The 15,643-nt window shown below is 44.2% G+C and overlaps 1 protein-coding gene across 2 annotated transcripts in view; it reads right to left on the reverse strand.

The window, feature by feature from the left end:
* Positions 1-15,643, reverse strand: part of asic1b (acid-sensing (proton-gated) ion channel 1b) — a 150,117-nt gene that overhangs the window by 19,173 nt on the left and 115,301 nt on the right. For both annotated transcript variants that reach the window (XM_053447522.1, XM_053447514.1), the window contains one exon: positions 1,183-1,333. In XM_053447522.1, the coding sequence (XP_053303497.1) occupies positions 1,183-1,333 (151 nt within the window). The remainder of the gene's footprint in view (positions 1-1,182; positions 1,334-15,643) is intronic.

Genomic DNA, 15,643 nt, shown 5'->3' on the forward strand with positions numbered 1-15,643 from the left:
CGAATAACGAAAGGTCAAAGTTCACCAAAGTTGAAGTCCACACGAAGCCATGCTGCAATTTGCTTTTGCAAAGGAGTCAAATGTTTTATTCACCTCCTCGCTTGCACAGATTGAAAGTGAACCAGGAGGCAAACGTTTGCCGCTTCTTCATTCCCGTCGGTGTGACCGTGCCCCAAGTCTAGCGGTGTCCTAATTCAGGGGCCACCTCCTTCGAGGACTCTGTCTGCGCCTCCTTCATGGGCTGCATAGACAATAAAGGCTGAACCAAAATAAGACGGTCTGGTTGACAGAGGAGTTCCTGGACCAGCCTCACAAGCTTATCTCGCCTTAAATGCTGTCGTCCTGCAAAGGAGCTGTAGTTTGACACAATGAGAACGTTTTGATGTCCCTTTGTTTTTTTAACATAGCCGTTTGTTTGAGTTGAGGCCTGATTCTCAAGCATCGCTCGTCTCACTTCCATGACCTCTTTGAAAAATGCTTTGTCACTTAAGCACAACAAGTTGACGGTGCATTTGTCGGAGCCTTCAAAGTTAGAAAGCCTAGTCGTGTCGGCTGTGATGCAATCTGTCATCAACTGCAGCCGCTGAAGGATGCGACCCCTGAATTGAGACAGAGTATCTGTGTGTTCCTCCTGTGTTTGACAGTTCATCTCGTCAACTTAGAGTACATCGTCCCACATTGAGTTCCTACGTGTATGACCATTATCTTTGAGAGTTTTTTTGGCACTTTGATTCTGTTGGCCTAATTCCTGTGAACCGAGCCCTCTGCATTAAAGAGAGTGTATTTTTCATCCTGAACTTGCTTCTGCGTCTGACTAATGGGAAAAATCAAGGTGCATAATAAGTATGCATTTTGAACAAATCGTATTTAGCCGTAAGTATGCATATGTTCACTGCAGTGAAATGGATTTATGGTTTTACAATCACATCGAAAGGGACTTGCAGTGAGTTCAGTATAGCTGAGTCAGGCCTCCATATGAGGGATAAGAGGGAAATTACTTCTTCCCCCTGAGACTTCTCAAAGCACCGACACTGAAAATAAGTTGCTAGTTTGGTATTGAACTGATTTAAAATTCTCTTTATAACTCAACTCCTTATAGGCAAACATACAGATCATGTGGTTTTAGCTACAGTCTTTAAAACACGGGAGGTTTCATATGAGGTATCCTCCAGCTGAGCTTACCAGTCTCTCCCCAAACAGGCAAGTATTCATCCTGCTGGATATCCAGCATCAGCTCCAGGCCATTGCCCATCCCTCCCTTCATAGTCACCATCAAGGGTCGTCCATCTTGGCCTGAGTTAAAGGTGTAGCATTTTCCGTAGCGTGTGAAAATCTGAAAAACACAGAATAAACAAAGACTTTAGTGAGTTGACACAAGAGAAAAGTAAAAGGTAGGGCGCATCTCGACCTATAACTCTCCTCCCTGACCCTGGAGTGAAATCTCATTTTCCAGCTATACATATTGAATCCTTGAGGAGTGCAGATAAAGGGGGTGCTGAGTGGGAGATTGTTTCAGAAGCAAATAAAGAGCACACGAAGTAGCCCCCACCCACAGCCACAAACCTCAGAGGACTTACACTGTTAAGATGCTGTTGATATACAGAAGGGAGCTCTCCCCATTCTCTTTGCTGCATGACACACCGTGTGCTTGAGTGAGCTTGACACGACTTTTATATCCTCTGCCTGAGCAATCTCACACACAACAACAACGACAGCTGGCATCAAAACAGATCCCCCCCAAAACTTTCTTTTCTATTTCAAACACAGACTGTTGATGTTTTAAAGAGAGGTAATGACTCGTGTTTCATAACTATGGCTCATTATCCAAGCTGAAACTATTATTAAATGAATCAATTATGCACATGACAGATAATTAAGCATCTTTAATGATCAAATAAATAAATATTACAAACACTCTTTGGTTCCTGCTGCTTAAACATCAGCTTTTTTGAACGCCCGTTTCAAACACTTGTAGTTTTTGTGGATTAATCATTAAAACTATAAAGGTTAATTGAAGATAAAAAATTTCTTTGTTTTGCAGCCCATATCATCATCTTAACCTGCAGCTTACGATTATTATTGCTTTTCAGTAATTTGCTGATTATTTTCACAATCGATGGTTTGGTTCACACAAATTTAAGAACAGTTTACAGAGTGTTTAGAAAAATCATGTTTTATTCACCTGACAGTCCACAATACAAACAATATTCCGTTTTATAAAGTAGAAAACTTAATAAAACAGCAAATAATCACTGTTACAAATCAGGAAGCAGTGAATCTTTGGCATTGGTGCTTGAAATCCACTTAACTGCTTCAGCTTTAATCAATCATCATCTGGCTTTGTCTTTTCCAGATGTATTCAAAGCATCCGATTGAATTAGCTCAACATGCTCCAGTTCCACTTTTATCTCGGCGACACACGGCCACCGATGCAAACAGGACGGCACACATTGTATAACGGGATGTGATGGAGGGATGCTGAGGAGCGCAGCAGGGATCTGTGACCTATTGGCAAAGACATGATTGCCAGTGAACTAATGGATGTGTAATCAAATCATCAGACATTAGGGGATGAAAAAACATGGGCGGGATCCAAAATAAAACATTCCCCTACTCCCGCTTGTCTAGCTGGACAATCGCGAGCCCCTCTATCACAACAACCTAGCTCCCAATCAACTCACCATTAACCTTCAACGTTCTGACATAAATAAGACAAAATGACAAAAAGAAACAAAAGGGAGGTTTGTGTAGAAAGAATAAGTCTCTTACTTCCATTCTTTGTCTGTGATCACAACATACATAGGAGACAAGGCTCCGCTGTAACATGGCAGTAAAAAATAACCGCATCACGACACAAATGGCTTGTATTTCTGCTGAGGCGGCCGAAAAAGGTGGCAGCTTCCTCTCATGTGAATGTGCTTTGTGAGGATCTTGGGAACACACAGGGAGGCGTTTATCAAACAGGCCGACTTATGAATCAGACGTTAGCCGCCCGTGACAAATTACTCAGATGTCAGAGACGGCAGACGCACGGAGCGGAGAGAAAAAATTGCAGCCATGTCTCACAATAAAAAAAGTTAGGATTACGTGAAACCCGGACAGTGGAGTGTGTGGGGGGAGAATGAAGCGTGAGCCACGATAGATTGCCTCCCATGGCGCAGGATATATAGGAGCTTTTAAGACGCAAAGTGGCGAAATGTAATAAAAGGTGGTCTGATAGTCGACACAATATGAGATGTGACCTTTCAAGTGCGTAAGTAAAAAAACTGAGTCAAAAGCAGCGGCTGCAACGCCCGCCTATGTGCAGGGACTCCAGAGCAGACTCCAAACGCCAATAAAATGGCCCTGGAATCCATCTTAGTGGCAGAGTCGTCTCTGGCCCAAATCTGATCACTTTTTTATCATTGCTCTTTGGAGTATAAACGCAGGGAGATCTTATGAAATCAGAGCGGCACTTGTATCCGCAACTTCGGGAAAAGCCTGCAGGAAGGAAATGTCTCCTGCTTTTTAAGTCTCAGACAGTTTCCCCCCCCCCCCCCATTAAATCCCGCAACAGCCAAACAAGCCATGTTTTATTTAAAAATCTACAACTAATTAACTTGTAAGGACGACATATTTCAAAAGGTTTGACCCGTTTACAGCTCACAAAGACAGAACCTCCAAGATACAAGTTAGAACATTTAGAGAAAGACGCAGCGTAGATCACACTGAGAAGAGAAAAGCATTTGGCTGATCAAGAAAACCGTGATGAAATCATTTATGAGTGTGTGTTTATCTCTGTGCATGTTCCAAAGTGTGCATACACATACAACAATGTGAAAAAGGATGCATGAATATGGGTGAGTGTGTATGTGTGTATCTGTGTGTACAGTTTTTGCATGGAGGTGTGTACGGCCACCCCTGCTTGCCATCTGCGTGTATGTGTTGACAATGTGGTGATGGACTACAGGAGGCTTGTATAGTCAGAGTTGCTGTGGTAACCTGGAGATGGTGCTGGCTGCATCGAGTGGGGAGCAGCGGTGGGGGCCGGTGGTGACCTTGGGGAGTCAGGATCTTCCCTGTGTTCTGTAGCTCTGAGGTTAACGTTTACTCTTCTTGTCTTTCTATCAAGCGGTCTCTCTTATCCTCTGTTGCTGACAGTGGTTCTGCAGCTGTGTATTATTTTGTTAAAAGAGAAAACCTTTTACCTGAAGGAGAAAGCCCATTATCCCCAAGCACAAAACCGTTTCTTGGATAAATTTTCAAGAAAACTAATTAATTCTCGGCAGCATAAGTGCAGTTTATAATGGCTCTTCACTGTGTTGGTGAACATTAGTAATCTGTTGCTGTTAACCTTTTAGTTTGAGTACATTAAGCATTACGGGTGAACAAATATTTGCGTCTCTTAAGCAGCTTTTCCCGATCGAGTAAATCCCATATTGAGGTTGGTTCTTGCTCCGCTGAACACTGAGCCCTTCACCTTGCATCTAAAACCGAGAGGCATGATATCTCTGTAAGTTGTAAACACAGAAGATAAATATTTAAATCGCCCCGACCTGTGTGAGGAAAAAAACGCTGAGAGAGACATCACCCTGTGTCGTTCTACCAGGGTGTGGAAATGTCACTGTCTCTTTCTTTCGATAAATAATTCACAGACAGACAGGCCGTGGCTGTTGAGATGGCCCTTGGCTATCCTCACATGACAATGTGACGAGGATGCACAAGCTGTTCCCCAAAGTTCCCTCGGTGAACCACTTTATCTCCTCTCCATTGATTTTGAGATTGGTTCTGTGTTATGACAGTTACAAAAACACCACCTATGAAAGATTGTCAGGGTCCGGCGTGGCAGTGAATCAGCTCAGATGTGTTGATATTGTCACTCTGGTATAGGCCATTAACTAGTGTTAAAAAAATAAAGAACACATAAAAACTCTGCACCCCTACACGCTGCGCTACATCTATGGGAGGGGAACATTTAATGTATGTAAAGATGAACAGCTCGTCTCCACTTCCTCCCACTATACAGAAATGTCTCTAAAGCATCCCAGATATGAACAAGTACCATATTGTTGGGGCGTATTAGTTCCACATTTGGAACCAAAGTTTGTGCCGTATGCTTTCAGGGGATGGAGCCACCGTGGTGAGGTCCCGTCCATACACACGCTTAACCAATTAAAAGTCAGTCTGTGCTGTCAATCACAACCTTGTTGTTATAGCATCCAATAACTAATAAAACTAAAGCTACTAGAACAATTAACCCTTCAGTGTTAACTACCTGTAATCACAGAAACCATCTTATTTATTTGATGTGTTCTCTATAATTGTTTATAGCTTAGTCCATGTCCCATCCACTAACATGGAGGAGGCTGGGTTTATGAATTACATGTGAAATTGAATATATTCCATGGGGTTATTTCTTCAAACCTCTAATAACGTATCAGAAATTCCTCTGACTAAAGGTATCAGAGAGCAGGTCTGGGCTAAATGTGCATGTAGAGAGAGAGAGCGAGAGAGATGAGAGCACAGCTTCTTCAGTCAAGAGGGGGCACAGGACTCACACCTGTTGAATAAAATGTGTATGTCTGCTCCGCCCTGGCGACTAATGAAGCTGCGGTTGGCAGATAGAGAGGTGGTGGAGTTTTGCCAGACGGAGTAGAACGTGCAAACTTCTACTCTGCAAAGTCTAGAGGAAGCTGTGTCGGAACTGAGAGTCTGGTGAGAGCAGATAAAGAGCAAAGAACAAGAACTGTTGGGGCGGATGTGGATCAGGAGGTAGAGTGGATCCAAACTTAGTGGGAAAGGCTGGTGTTACAATCCAAGGCTCCTCCAGTCTACATGTTGACGTGTCCTTGGGCAAGACACATGATTGAGTGATAGAGAAGTGCTGCATATATATATAATCACTGTATGAATGTCACTCACTGTACAGAGGTTGAAATGTGCTTTAAAACTTAAGAGTTATGGAAATGCAGTCCACTTACATTTTAAGTATTACTTATATCATGAGGCATTTACTCTCAAAGTGTTCTACATTATATTTACAATAAAAAAAAATCACCCATTACATTGATATTTCAGACAGGAAATAAAAAGAGAAAAATGGACCTCCACTTAGATTCCCCGGTAAGATTCAAACTGTCAGTCAATCGGGCACATGGGAGGGACAGAGGCTGGCTGTATTCTCGGGTCGATTTCGTTACTGAAATCAATGTTAAAAATCTGCGAGTGAGGACAGAATGAAGCATGTGTGTTGTTCAAGCACAGATAGAGAAGGATTGAGCAGCTGCATGGAGGGACGGATGGATTGATGAGGCCGAGGGGGGGGGAACCAAATTTACGAGTTCCATGAGCAACAGGGGGGGGGGGGGGGTCCAGCACAAAAGTCAATAGATCCCGGAGCCCATTGTACGTGGACAGGCTCGCCTTCCTATTCCACAGCTTACTTCTCAAGTGTGACTGATTCTATTGGCCTGACTCATGCCGACAGCTCATCTTGCACACCCAGAGGCCCAAGCATCGATTATCTATGCACTAACATATCCCCCAAACTCAGAGCTGGGCTCAATGTTTATCTCCGAAACAGGTTGCTTCTGCTTGGTCACCCTTTAAAATGCTCTACAACAACAACACTAAGCGTTCCTAAAGATGCTGCTGAGAAGAAATGTGTTTGTCTGTGATAACTTGCCTTGTGGTTCCAGGCGTGTTGCGTTTAAATCTGTGAGTACAAGAGAGGCGGATTCTTTGATGCATTATTTGAGGATATGTTTTGATGCCACAGAGGCCGAGAGCAACCACCCAGGCGAAAGGTTTCAGATACAAATGGGAAATAACACTCGGTCACGTCTGCTGCTGGAACTAAAAAACTACATCCAGAACAAATCTAACAATTTCAGACAAGACTAAAAAAATTATACTTAACTGAAAACGGATTTGGCTAAAGAGGTGGGAGAGGGGAATAATGGTTTTCATATTTTTCTCCAGTCAACAGTGAAGTGCAATCAATGGGGCTGTTTACCAGCGAGCCCGGCCCTGACTGCTCTTCATCACAGTGTCAGGGAGCATTTTAAAGCGTTGCTAAATTAATCAAAAAACTTCATTAGGGCCAGATTGGTCTCTTGTGAGCACAGGATTGTGTATGGACGACAGAGTAGAGACCAGTTCAGACAATACGGGGGGGAGCAGAAACCTGCTGAGTTCTAAAATGGTCTCCAATAAAATGAGTCAACTTTTGACATTAGTTGATGTTCGACCCGGACGTTCTACGGGTGAAAAGCGAGACTCAAAGAGAGCTCGATCAAATGTGAACAAGCAAATATTACACAAACACATCAAGTGTTTTCAACTCTTTAGATTTAGGTCAATCTACAGGAATATAAGAGCAGCTGTGGAGCTACATTGTCGGCTGAAATACAAATATGTAAAACAAATCACTCAGTGCTCAGCGTGAGACTACGCAGGAATGTAATTGCTGCATTTACATGGCCGCAGCTTAGGAGCTATGAGAGAGTTAATTGAACTGGTGATGCATATAACCAAGCAACAGTGCAGAGATGTGTGCACAGCCTGCTGATTGCATGGCTTCAAAGCAAAATAATTACACAGCCACTTGATATCTATCCACACGACGCACACAAGATGCTGACAGGCAATTACAACCAGTTCACCTCGCGACTCAGCCTCGTGCAAAAAGCTGCATCTGTCTCTGAAAGCTGCATCAACCTGTTGGGAGGGGGTGGGGGGCGCATGACAGGAGCAAAAGCAGCGGAACTTTGGCGACACTCACGGTGCTGAAATTACGCGGCCCGCACATCTCTCCCTGGTACCGACAGTACAGCAGCATCTCCTCCAGCTGGTGTCCCAGTCGGTCCAGCAGCTGCCGCATGGACGGCTGCGACTCCCGGGGCGGAGGCAGAAAGTGGTCGAAGTCCAAAATCCGAGACAGCGGGGACCAGGACGCCTCATCCGGCGCCGCGCTCCCTGCGTCGTGGCCCCTCAGAGGAGTGAGCGCCTCCCTCGCAGCGGGGGACATCTGCCAGTTCCTCCCCAGGAGCCCCAGCCACCTCCCGGCGCTGAATATGTCCGTCTTCTTCATGCGCCGCGGCAGCAGCAGGTTCTGGTTGCAGATGGTGACCGCGGGGAAGACGAGGCGCTTGGCGTACACCATGTGCGCCTTGGTGTACACGGGCGAGGAGAGCAGGTAGCGCACTCTGTTCGAGGACCAGGTGAAGAGCAGAGCCAGGGCGGCGAGGAACGCCAGCAGCCACGCGACCCTCCGGGGGTAGGAGCCGCTGAGGAAGATGTGCCTCAAGCCGTGCAGGGTAGTGTGTTTCAGGAAGAGCTTCCCGGCTTCGGCGAGGGAGCCCGGTCTCGGTTTCGATCCAGACGCGTCACCCTGGCACATTTTGGAGGGACGCAGGTGCGCGCTGCCCACATTGGGTCCCGCCGCGTGCCACAGTTGCTGTGCCGAGACTCGCCCGTGCGCTCTCAGATGGCTGCTGCTCGTGTGCGTGTGGCTGAGAGGGGAGCGCACGCAGCTCTGCGCGGTGCTCTCGGGCTCTGAGCAGCAGCTTGTGGCGGTGATGGGGGAGTAGTCATTCGCACAGCGCTCCCCGTGCTCGTCCTGCGGGGAAGCGAAGTTCTTCATAATGATTTAGTGCGCCACTGTGCACCAAATTCAGTCCAGGGGATTATAGCTTCTAAATTGCAAGCAGTTAGTCTCTGAATGGAAATGCCCCAGAGACTGTGGATTTAGTGAAAATCCCAGAGCCATATTGTAATTACATGTTTCTTCTGTCTGCCCCCCCAGCCCACACAATTCATTCTCAATTTCAGCCTCCCCTTCCTCGTCCTCCACACACACACACACACACACACACACATACTCCCTCCTGGCTCCTAATAACACACACAGGTTGGAGAGACTATCCCTTTTAGGACTTTGCATTGACTTCATTGCAGACAGCCTGAAACCAAAACCTTGTCCCCACCTGACCAATTCATGACTAACCCTAACCTAACCACAATTCCCATCTCACCTCTAACTTAATCAGGATGGCAGAAATTAAGGTTTGACACATCATTCGGTGCCCATGAGGTCAACAGGTCCTGGCAAGGTCAATGTTCATGCTGAAAAAGGTCCTTAAGAGGCACCAACACACACACACACACACACACACACACACACACACACACACACACACACACACACACACACACACACACACAAACAAACCATAATCCCTAATGTTTGCACAGAATTTTGCATTGACATCCATTCATTGTGGACAGATTAACCAAAAGTTTTATCCCTAACAATGATTCATATTTTAACAACCTTAACCAGGACCTCAGAAATTATGGTTAGGACCGAGCTTTGGTCCCATGAGGTCAACTGGTCCTTATAAAGTCAGTACTTAATCTGGAAAGAGGTAACAAAAACATGTACACACAGACATCCACACACACACACACACGCACCATAATCCCCCTTGGCTCCTAATTTCATTTCTTCCTTTAAAAAAATTACACTGCATTATCCTGTAGAAAGTAGTAGTACTCTTCAACCAGTTGAATTTTAAATGTTTAGGATTAAAAGTAAAAAAAAATAAGAAAAGATTCACATCCATGGGGATTCTCAGCACACTCCTGACTGTCAACTTTCTGATGCGTTTCACAGTAAGATGTGAAACGTTATGGGGAAAACAAAAAAGGTCAAGGTGCCTCTGGGAAACTGATGCAAATCATGTTGAGAGTCTTTAGAGCCTCTCCTGAATTCCTGAAGAGCCTAACTCAGATTTGATGGGGGTTTCGACCCTGCAGTGTCCCAGTTTGGCTGCGAGGAGGGAAACCTGTGTGCGGCGAGCAACAGAGGCTTGAATGCACCATTGACAAAGCGTTTTATAAACACCATCTTTCTCTCTTGGGGTGCCGGTTAAGTGGAGGTTCATGCTTGGTTGGTCATCATCACTTGGTGTTCACAGTAAAAGCTGTGTCTCATGCAGGCCTGACTCGCACTCTCCGTCCTACATTTTGGGTACAGTGTGTATTAATGTGTGTCTGGGAACAAGGTGCCGTCACTACAAAGAAGTCTGACAGGGTAAAAGCCACAAGCAGCCAGACAATCAGACATGTTGGAAAAATGCTAATAAATTTGCCAGATTACAAAACACTTGAATCCAAGGAAAAACTGAGCAACTGTTGGTAATAATCCATTCTTGCACAACTCATAAAGGTCCAGGGTCAACATGAAATGCCTGTTAAACCGTAATAATTTCCTTTTGCCTTCCTCTTTTGTTTGGCTATCAGTGGTGCAGGGCTACTGGCCGACCAGGCAAACTGGGCAAATGCTACAGACTCGAGACTTGGCAGCAACTTCAGTCCACAGGTGACCGAGAACTCTCTAATGTGCATTTAAGCAAAAGACAAATCCAAAAGCCACTGCGGTTAAGTTGTTAATATATGGGTAAAGTGAGGCGTGAAAACCTGAATAAATCAGTCGCCACTTAGACTGCAATGCCTGTCTATTTGAGGTGTAACAGTGCAGGTGCTCGGAGCAAGCAAAAAGGTTTGTGTTCTTCCTGCTTATGGGTGCTCCGTGCACCTCTACCTATAGTTGTGTTGTGGCTTTTGCATTCGTGTTGTGTTTAATTAATTGTCACTTTCACAGACGTGTTGTGGCTCATGTAGCTGTGTTGTCACTTTAGCAGATGTTTGGTAGTTTTTGCATTCATGTTTTTTCAGTTTTTTCCTAATGTAATATGAATGTCTTGTGTGGAACATGCACAAATAAAGCGTTGTATATAAGGTCATGAAGGTGAGTGATCGTAGTCTTTAAGGAGCTCCTGTTTTGAATCTTAATCATGTCATTATTTTATGTTATGTTTTTTATTTCTAAAATCATACACTTAAGACCAGGTAGTAGAGCAGCATAGAAAATCTCATCTCATGTTTAGTCAGTTTGGCCCCACGGCCCCTGGCAGATTAAACAAGGCATGCCGGCAGGTTGGTTTAAAATCAGATTACCCTGCCCTGTCAGATGACTTTGTGATATGCAATGTTTTCTCATCTCAGCAATTAACCTGGTGTGCACATTGTTGTCATATGAAAAAATTTGATAGAAAAATACAAAAAATCTAAATAAATGGACATTTAATAGCTGTGTATCTTAGCATTTAATAGCTGTGTATCTTAGCGTTTAACAGTTTTGCAGCCTGCAATGTTGTACGTGGATGTCCGATGCCAACGCTTTTCCAGCTCTTGTCTTCGTCAGTATCTGTGCATGATATGATGAAGTTCAGTATCATTAAGCCACTACATTGCAGTGAGCTGAAGTCTAATTGCAGGTCAGTGAAAGGGCGCAAACTCCAGCCCTCTGCATTAAAGGTAAACATGCTGCCCATGAATCAACCAGCCTGATTCTCACATCTTCGATTTTCTGCCTCGCTACACAAAGGGCTCGCTACATCCCGCATTCACGGGAATACTGAGCTGCAGACTCTATTTTAACCAACTGCAGTCTACTTGATAGCACATAAAGATAGTACATGACACAAATTTGAACACAACAAGGAATAGAGGATGACATGAGAGTGGTTCAAACAGGACACCGCCTGCTTACGTAGACTTTTCACTCTCATTCCCTCCACGGCAGTATACTGTAGCACATACCATTAGGTCCCTTCTGAGGACAATCAAGTAATTTACTCGGGTGATTACTCATGTTTTAACAAGTGAGGGTGTCATGGGGAATGGCTGCTCTTGGGCCCATGATGACGGTTGAGTGAGATCCCACCATCGCATATTCATGGCTTGTACCAGTATATGCTTGATTCAGTGCTGTTTGATGTCATGCATAGAGAGCTGACAAGTCTGTGAAGTGAGTACAAAAATGAGAGGACAAGACAAACCAACTTGAATGAAAAATCCAACACAAAACAGTGACTGAACTCAAAGCGTAAACATTGTGTTGTGAACATAGATTATTTGTAATTTATGTCTGAAAATACTGCGGGTGGTGCATTAGAATTCACCTGAGATGGAGCCTGACACTTTTGGCATTCAACAGCATTTGTTTCAACACCGTTTCCCCGGCCAACTCATCAAGACAGAGAGAGGAGAGGAGCGGAGAGGAGCGGAGAGGAGAGGCTCTGTGGACCCAGCTAATCCGTCTGGATGAAGGGATAATGATGCACCCGCTTGACAGGGAAACACAATCCCACAGCAACTTTAACAACAACAGAATAACAAATGCACGCTGATGTGAAACTGCAGTTTAGGAGTTTCACTAATGTTCCCATTATGGCAGCAAACAGGAGTATTTGTTATGGGTTAAAGCTTTGGTCTATTAATAACTAAGAATCTGAGGCGTAAATAAAAATCCTGTTTGATTGACTGGATCATAAAACACATCATGAATCAACAGTGGACTGGAATGGAGATCAACACCCAACATTCCCGTTAAACTCGAACCTTATAGCTAAACCGAGGAAACAACACTAAACTACCACATTTAAATCCACTACATCTGGCTTTTTATTTGGATACACTCCAAAATTGCACCATCACAGATATAAATCCCCAAATATGTCAGATTTTCATGAATTATTTGGATCGGTGAGGGGCTGCATCCACTGAGGGGCTGCATCCCTCAGAGGCTGCATCTGAAGACAGATTGTGTCATTGTCCCATTTCAAAGGCTCCTTCAACTGCAGTCGACAAATGCGTCCGTGGATCGTTCTCGGTTCAACCTGTCCCAGGATTAATTGTGCCTTGATGACAAACCGCTTTTCAGAGCCAGTAAGCGATGAGACGTCAGATGCTTAAATATAATGTGTCAACTCACCCGGACAGCAAACACACGTTAGGAAAAACCATGGGGCATTAAAACTTTCTCGACGTGTCAAAGTTTAGCTTTATTGCTTTAACGCAGTACGAGCGGGACAAGCTAGTGACGACGTTCACAGAAATCCTTTTGAGAGCAGACTGTCTCCTTCACGGTTTACACGGCCCCTTAAGGAGGCGGTCTTCAACCTCTGAAGGACGTGGTCCCTCAACTGGGACACAGCTATCGTCTCCATTCACGTTTTGATAAACAAAGTAAAAAACAATTCCTGGATCTGCTCCTTTGCTGTGATTCAATGAGTTGTTTATTGGCCCTTGACCCATCCTCCCACCAGGTTTTGTGCAAATCCATTCAGTTGTTTTTACATAATCCTGCTACCCAAAAAAAACCACCAACAAACAAATAGGGCGAGAACACAGCCTCCTTAGTCGAGGTATTACAGGGAAATTAAAACATAAATCCCATAAAAGGGCTGTCTCCTTCTTTCTCAATGCAGACATTGGCTTGAAAAACCCACAGACTTTCCAAAGTTTATACTCCCACAGCAGAACTTTTGAATGTATAAAAGTACATCACCTTTCTCTCCAAAGCACAAGTTGCAGGCAGCCTAGGACTGTTACTTTAAATGGAATTACAGCGCGACATTCTAATAATCACAGACAGTTCAATCAGCATTTTGTGAGCGGGAATCTGTCTCTCGCAAAGTCATTTCAATGACGTTATTGAGACGAATCTGAGAACCGTTGAATGGTGCGTTGATGGGGACTTTGGTTAACACCCTGACGGCGTGCCGCGTAAATTTATGGACACATTCTGGAAGTCAGACCTGTCAGCCGCGCCACAGTGAAACAAAAAGAGACGCAATTACGGAAAACATTCTCAGTTCACAAATGTCAGTATCTGTTGGAAACTGAACTCATGAATTCCCCTCGCAGGCTATTAAACTCTACAGTGTATTAGTTGCTTGATCGCTGGGAGCTAATGTGAATGGGAGTAATCAGTAGATGGCTGTTTTTGCAGCTTTGACAGTTCCTCCAAATGAGAAAAGGACCTCAATTTCAATCAGGGGGGGCAAATGAAGCATTTAAAGGTTACAAGATAAATGAAAATGACAGCGACAAGCACAGAAATTGAATAGCTGCCACTTTACGTCATATCATATCTTGTCATTTTAGCGAGCTAGCCAGGCTACCTTTTGGCAGGCAATGTGTGTCATCATCAGGACTCAATTACATGCAGTAGTTTTCCTTAAAACCACCACAATTAGTATTCAAACCGGGGGCAGATTTTTTTTTTTATGTTCCCATCTTTAATTTATTTATATAAAACAATTACTAGCGTTTTTGTGTTTGCTTTATATATTTATTTTCTAAGAATTTCTTTCTTTGTCTGTTTTAAACTTTCCCCAAGGTCTCCATGGAGAAAATGCCTGCACTTGAATAGATGTGCTGAGAATAATACAGCCTAGAATACATTGTTGTGTGTTTACAGTGCAGGCACTGCAGACTTACATAGGGGCTTTAAGTTTATTCTGATAAATCTGCATGTTGATGAATCTGTAGATATTTGGAAGAGAAGTGTCTGATTGGGAGTCTGGGGAACTGGGAACTGGGAATCAGAATTATAAATACTTTATTGATCCCTGAGGGGAAATTGGGTTTCATTACAGTTGCACAACAAAAAAAAGAAATTTATAAAAAGGAAACATTACAATAAAAATATAAAAAATGAATGTAAAAAGAAGAACAATGTACAAATATGTGCATTTTGTGGACTGTACTACAATATGTATACTGTCATACAGAATATACAACAGTAAGGTGATTATTGCAGATAGATTGTAATAAATTATGACGCACAGAGGTAAACAATCTGCAGTCACCAGAACTACACAACTACAGCATGACGTAATACAGCTCTTTAAAATGCACTAGTGGTACATTCAAATGTATTGTTATCCATCTATCTATCTAATCTTAATAAAATGTAGATTGAGCCTTTGGATTGCAATTATTGAGCTCGCAAATCAATGAAAATGTATTAATTCTTAATTTGAATGGGGAGGGAATGAAGCAGCATTAAGATCCTCTCTGAAATGTGGAGGCTGAGGAGAAGATGAGTCTCTGAGGTCCACGTTGCTCTGTTTGTCTGACTGCCTGCTCGGATGCTGGAAGGCGTGTTTGCGAGAGCTCGGGGTGTCGAGGTGCTCGGCAGTTAATCAAGCTGTCATTCTGGGTCCACACTGGGGTGGTGCTGGCCAACCTGGACCTTGACATGAGTGGAGTCAAACTACACGCCACCAGGCAAACAACGCTGGCCAGCTTCCCTGCCGACCTCTCGCCTCCCCACTATGTCTTTAATCTACTTGGCTGAACAAACTCTAGCGCTGTCATTACTTCTCTACACTCACTGTTTACCCTCAGTACTTACAGTACAAACCCCCAGTGTTTTTGCCAGGGTATGAACACAAAGCCCTTTCCCTCCTTCTGCCGTTCTCTGCTGCCTGTCTTTACATTATATGTCAACCCTCCTCACACACACCTTTGTTCTTTACTGTGCTTCTCTCTTTCCCCCTCTCTCTGTGATCTCCATATTCTCTCTGGCTCTTCTGGTTGCTGCAGTCTCTTCTCTGTGTCCCGCTGGGGGACAAGAGAGCAGGCAAAGAGAACGCAAGAGAGGGAGGGAGGGAGGCGAAGGATGGAGCAAAGGAAGAGAAATGGGGAGGAGGAATGGAGAGCAGCAGTGGCAGTCATGGTCCTGTAGCTGCGGGGGCTGTCAGAGGAGCGGGTGGTGATTTACAGAGACAATTTTGAGGATAATTGT

The sequence above is a fragment of the Pleuronectes platessa genome, chromosome 2, assembly GCF_947347685.1.
Source record: "Pleuronectes platessa chromosome 2, fPlePla1.1, whole genome shotgun sequence".
NCBI lineage: Eukaryota > Metazoa > Chordata > Actinopteri > Pleuronectiformes > Pleuronectidae > Pleuronectes > Pleuronectes platessa.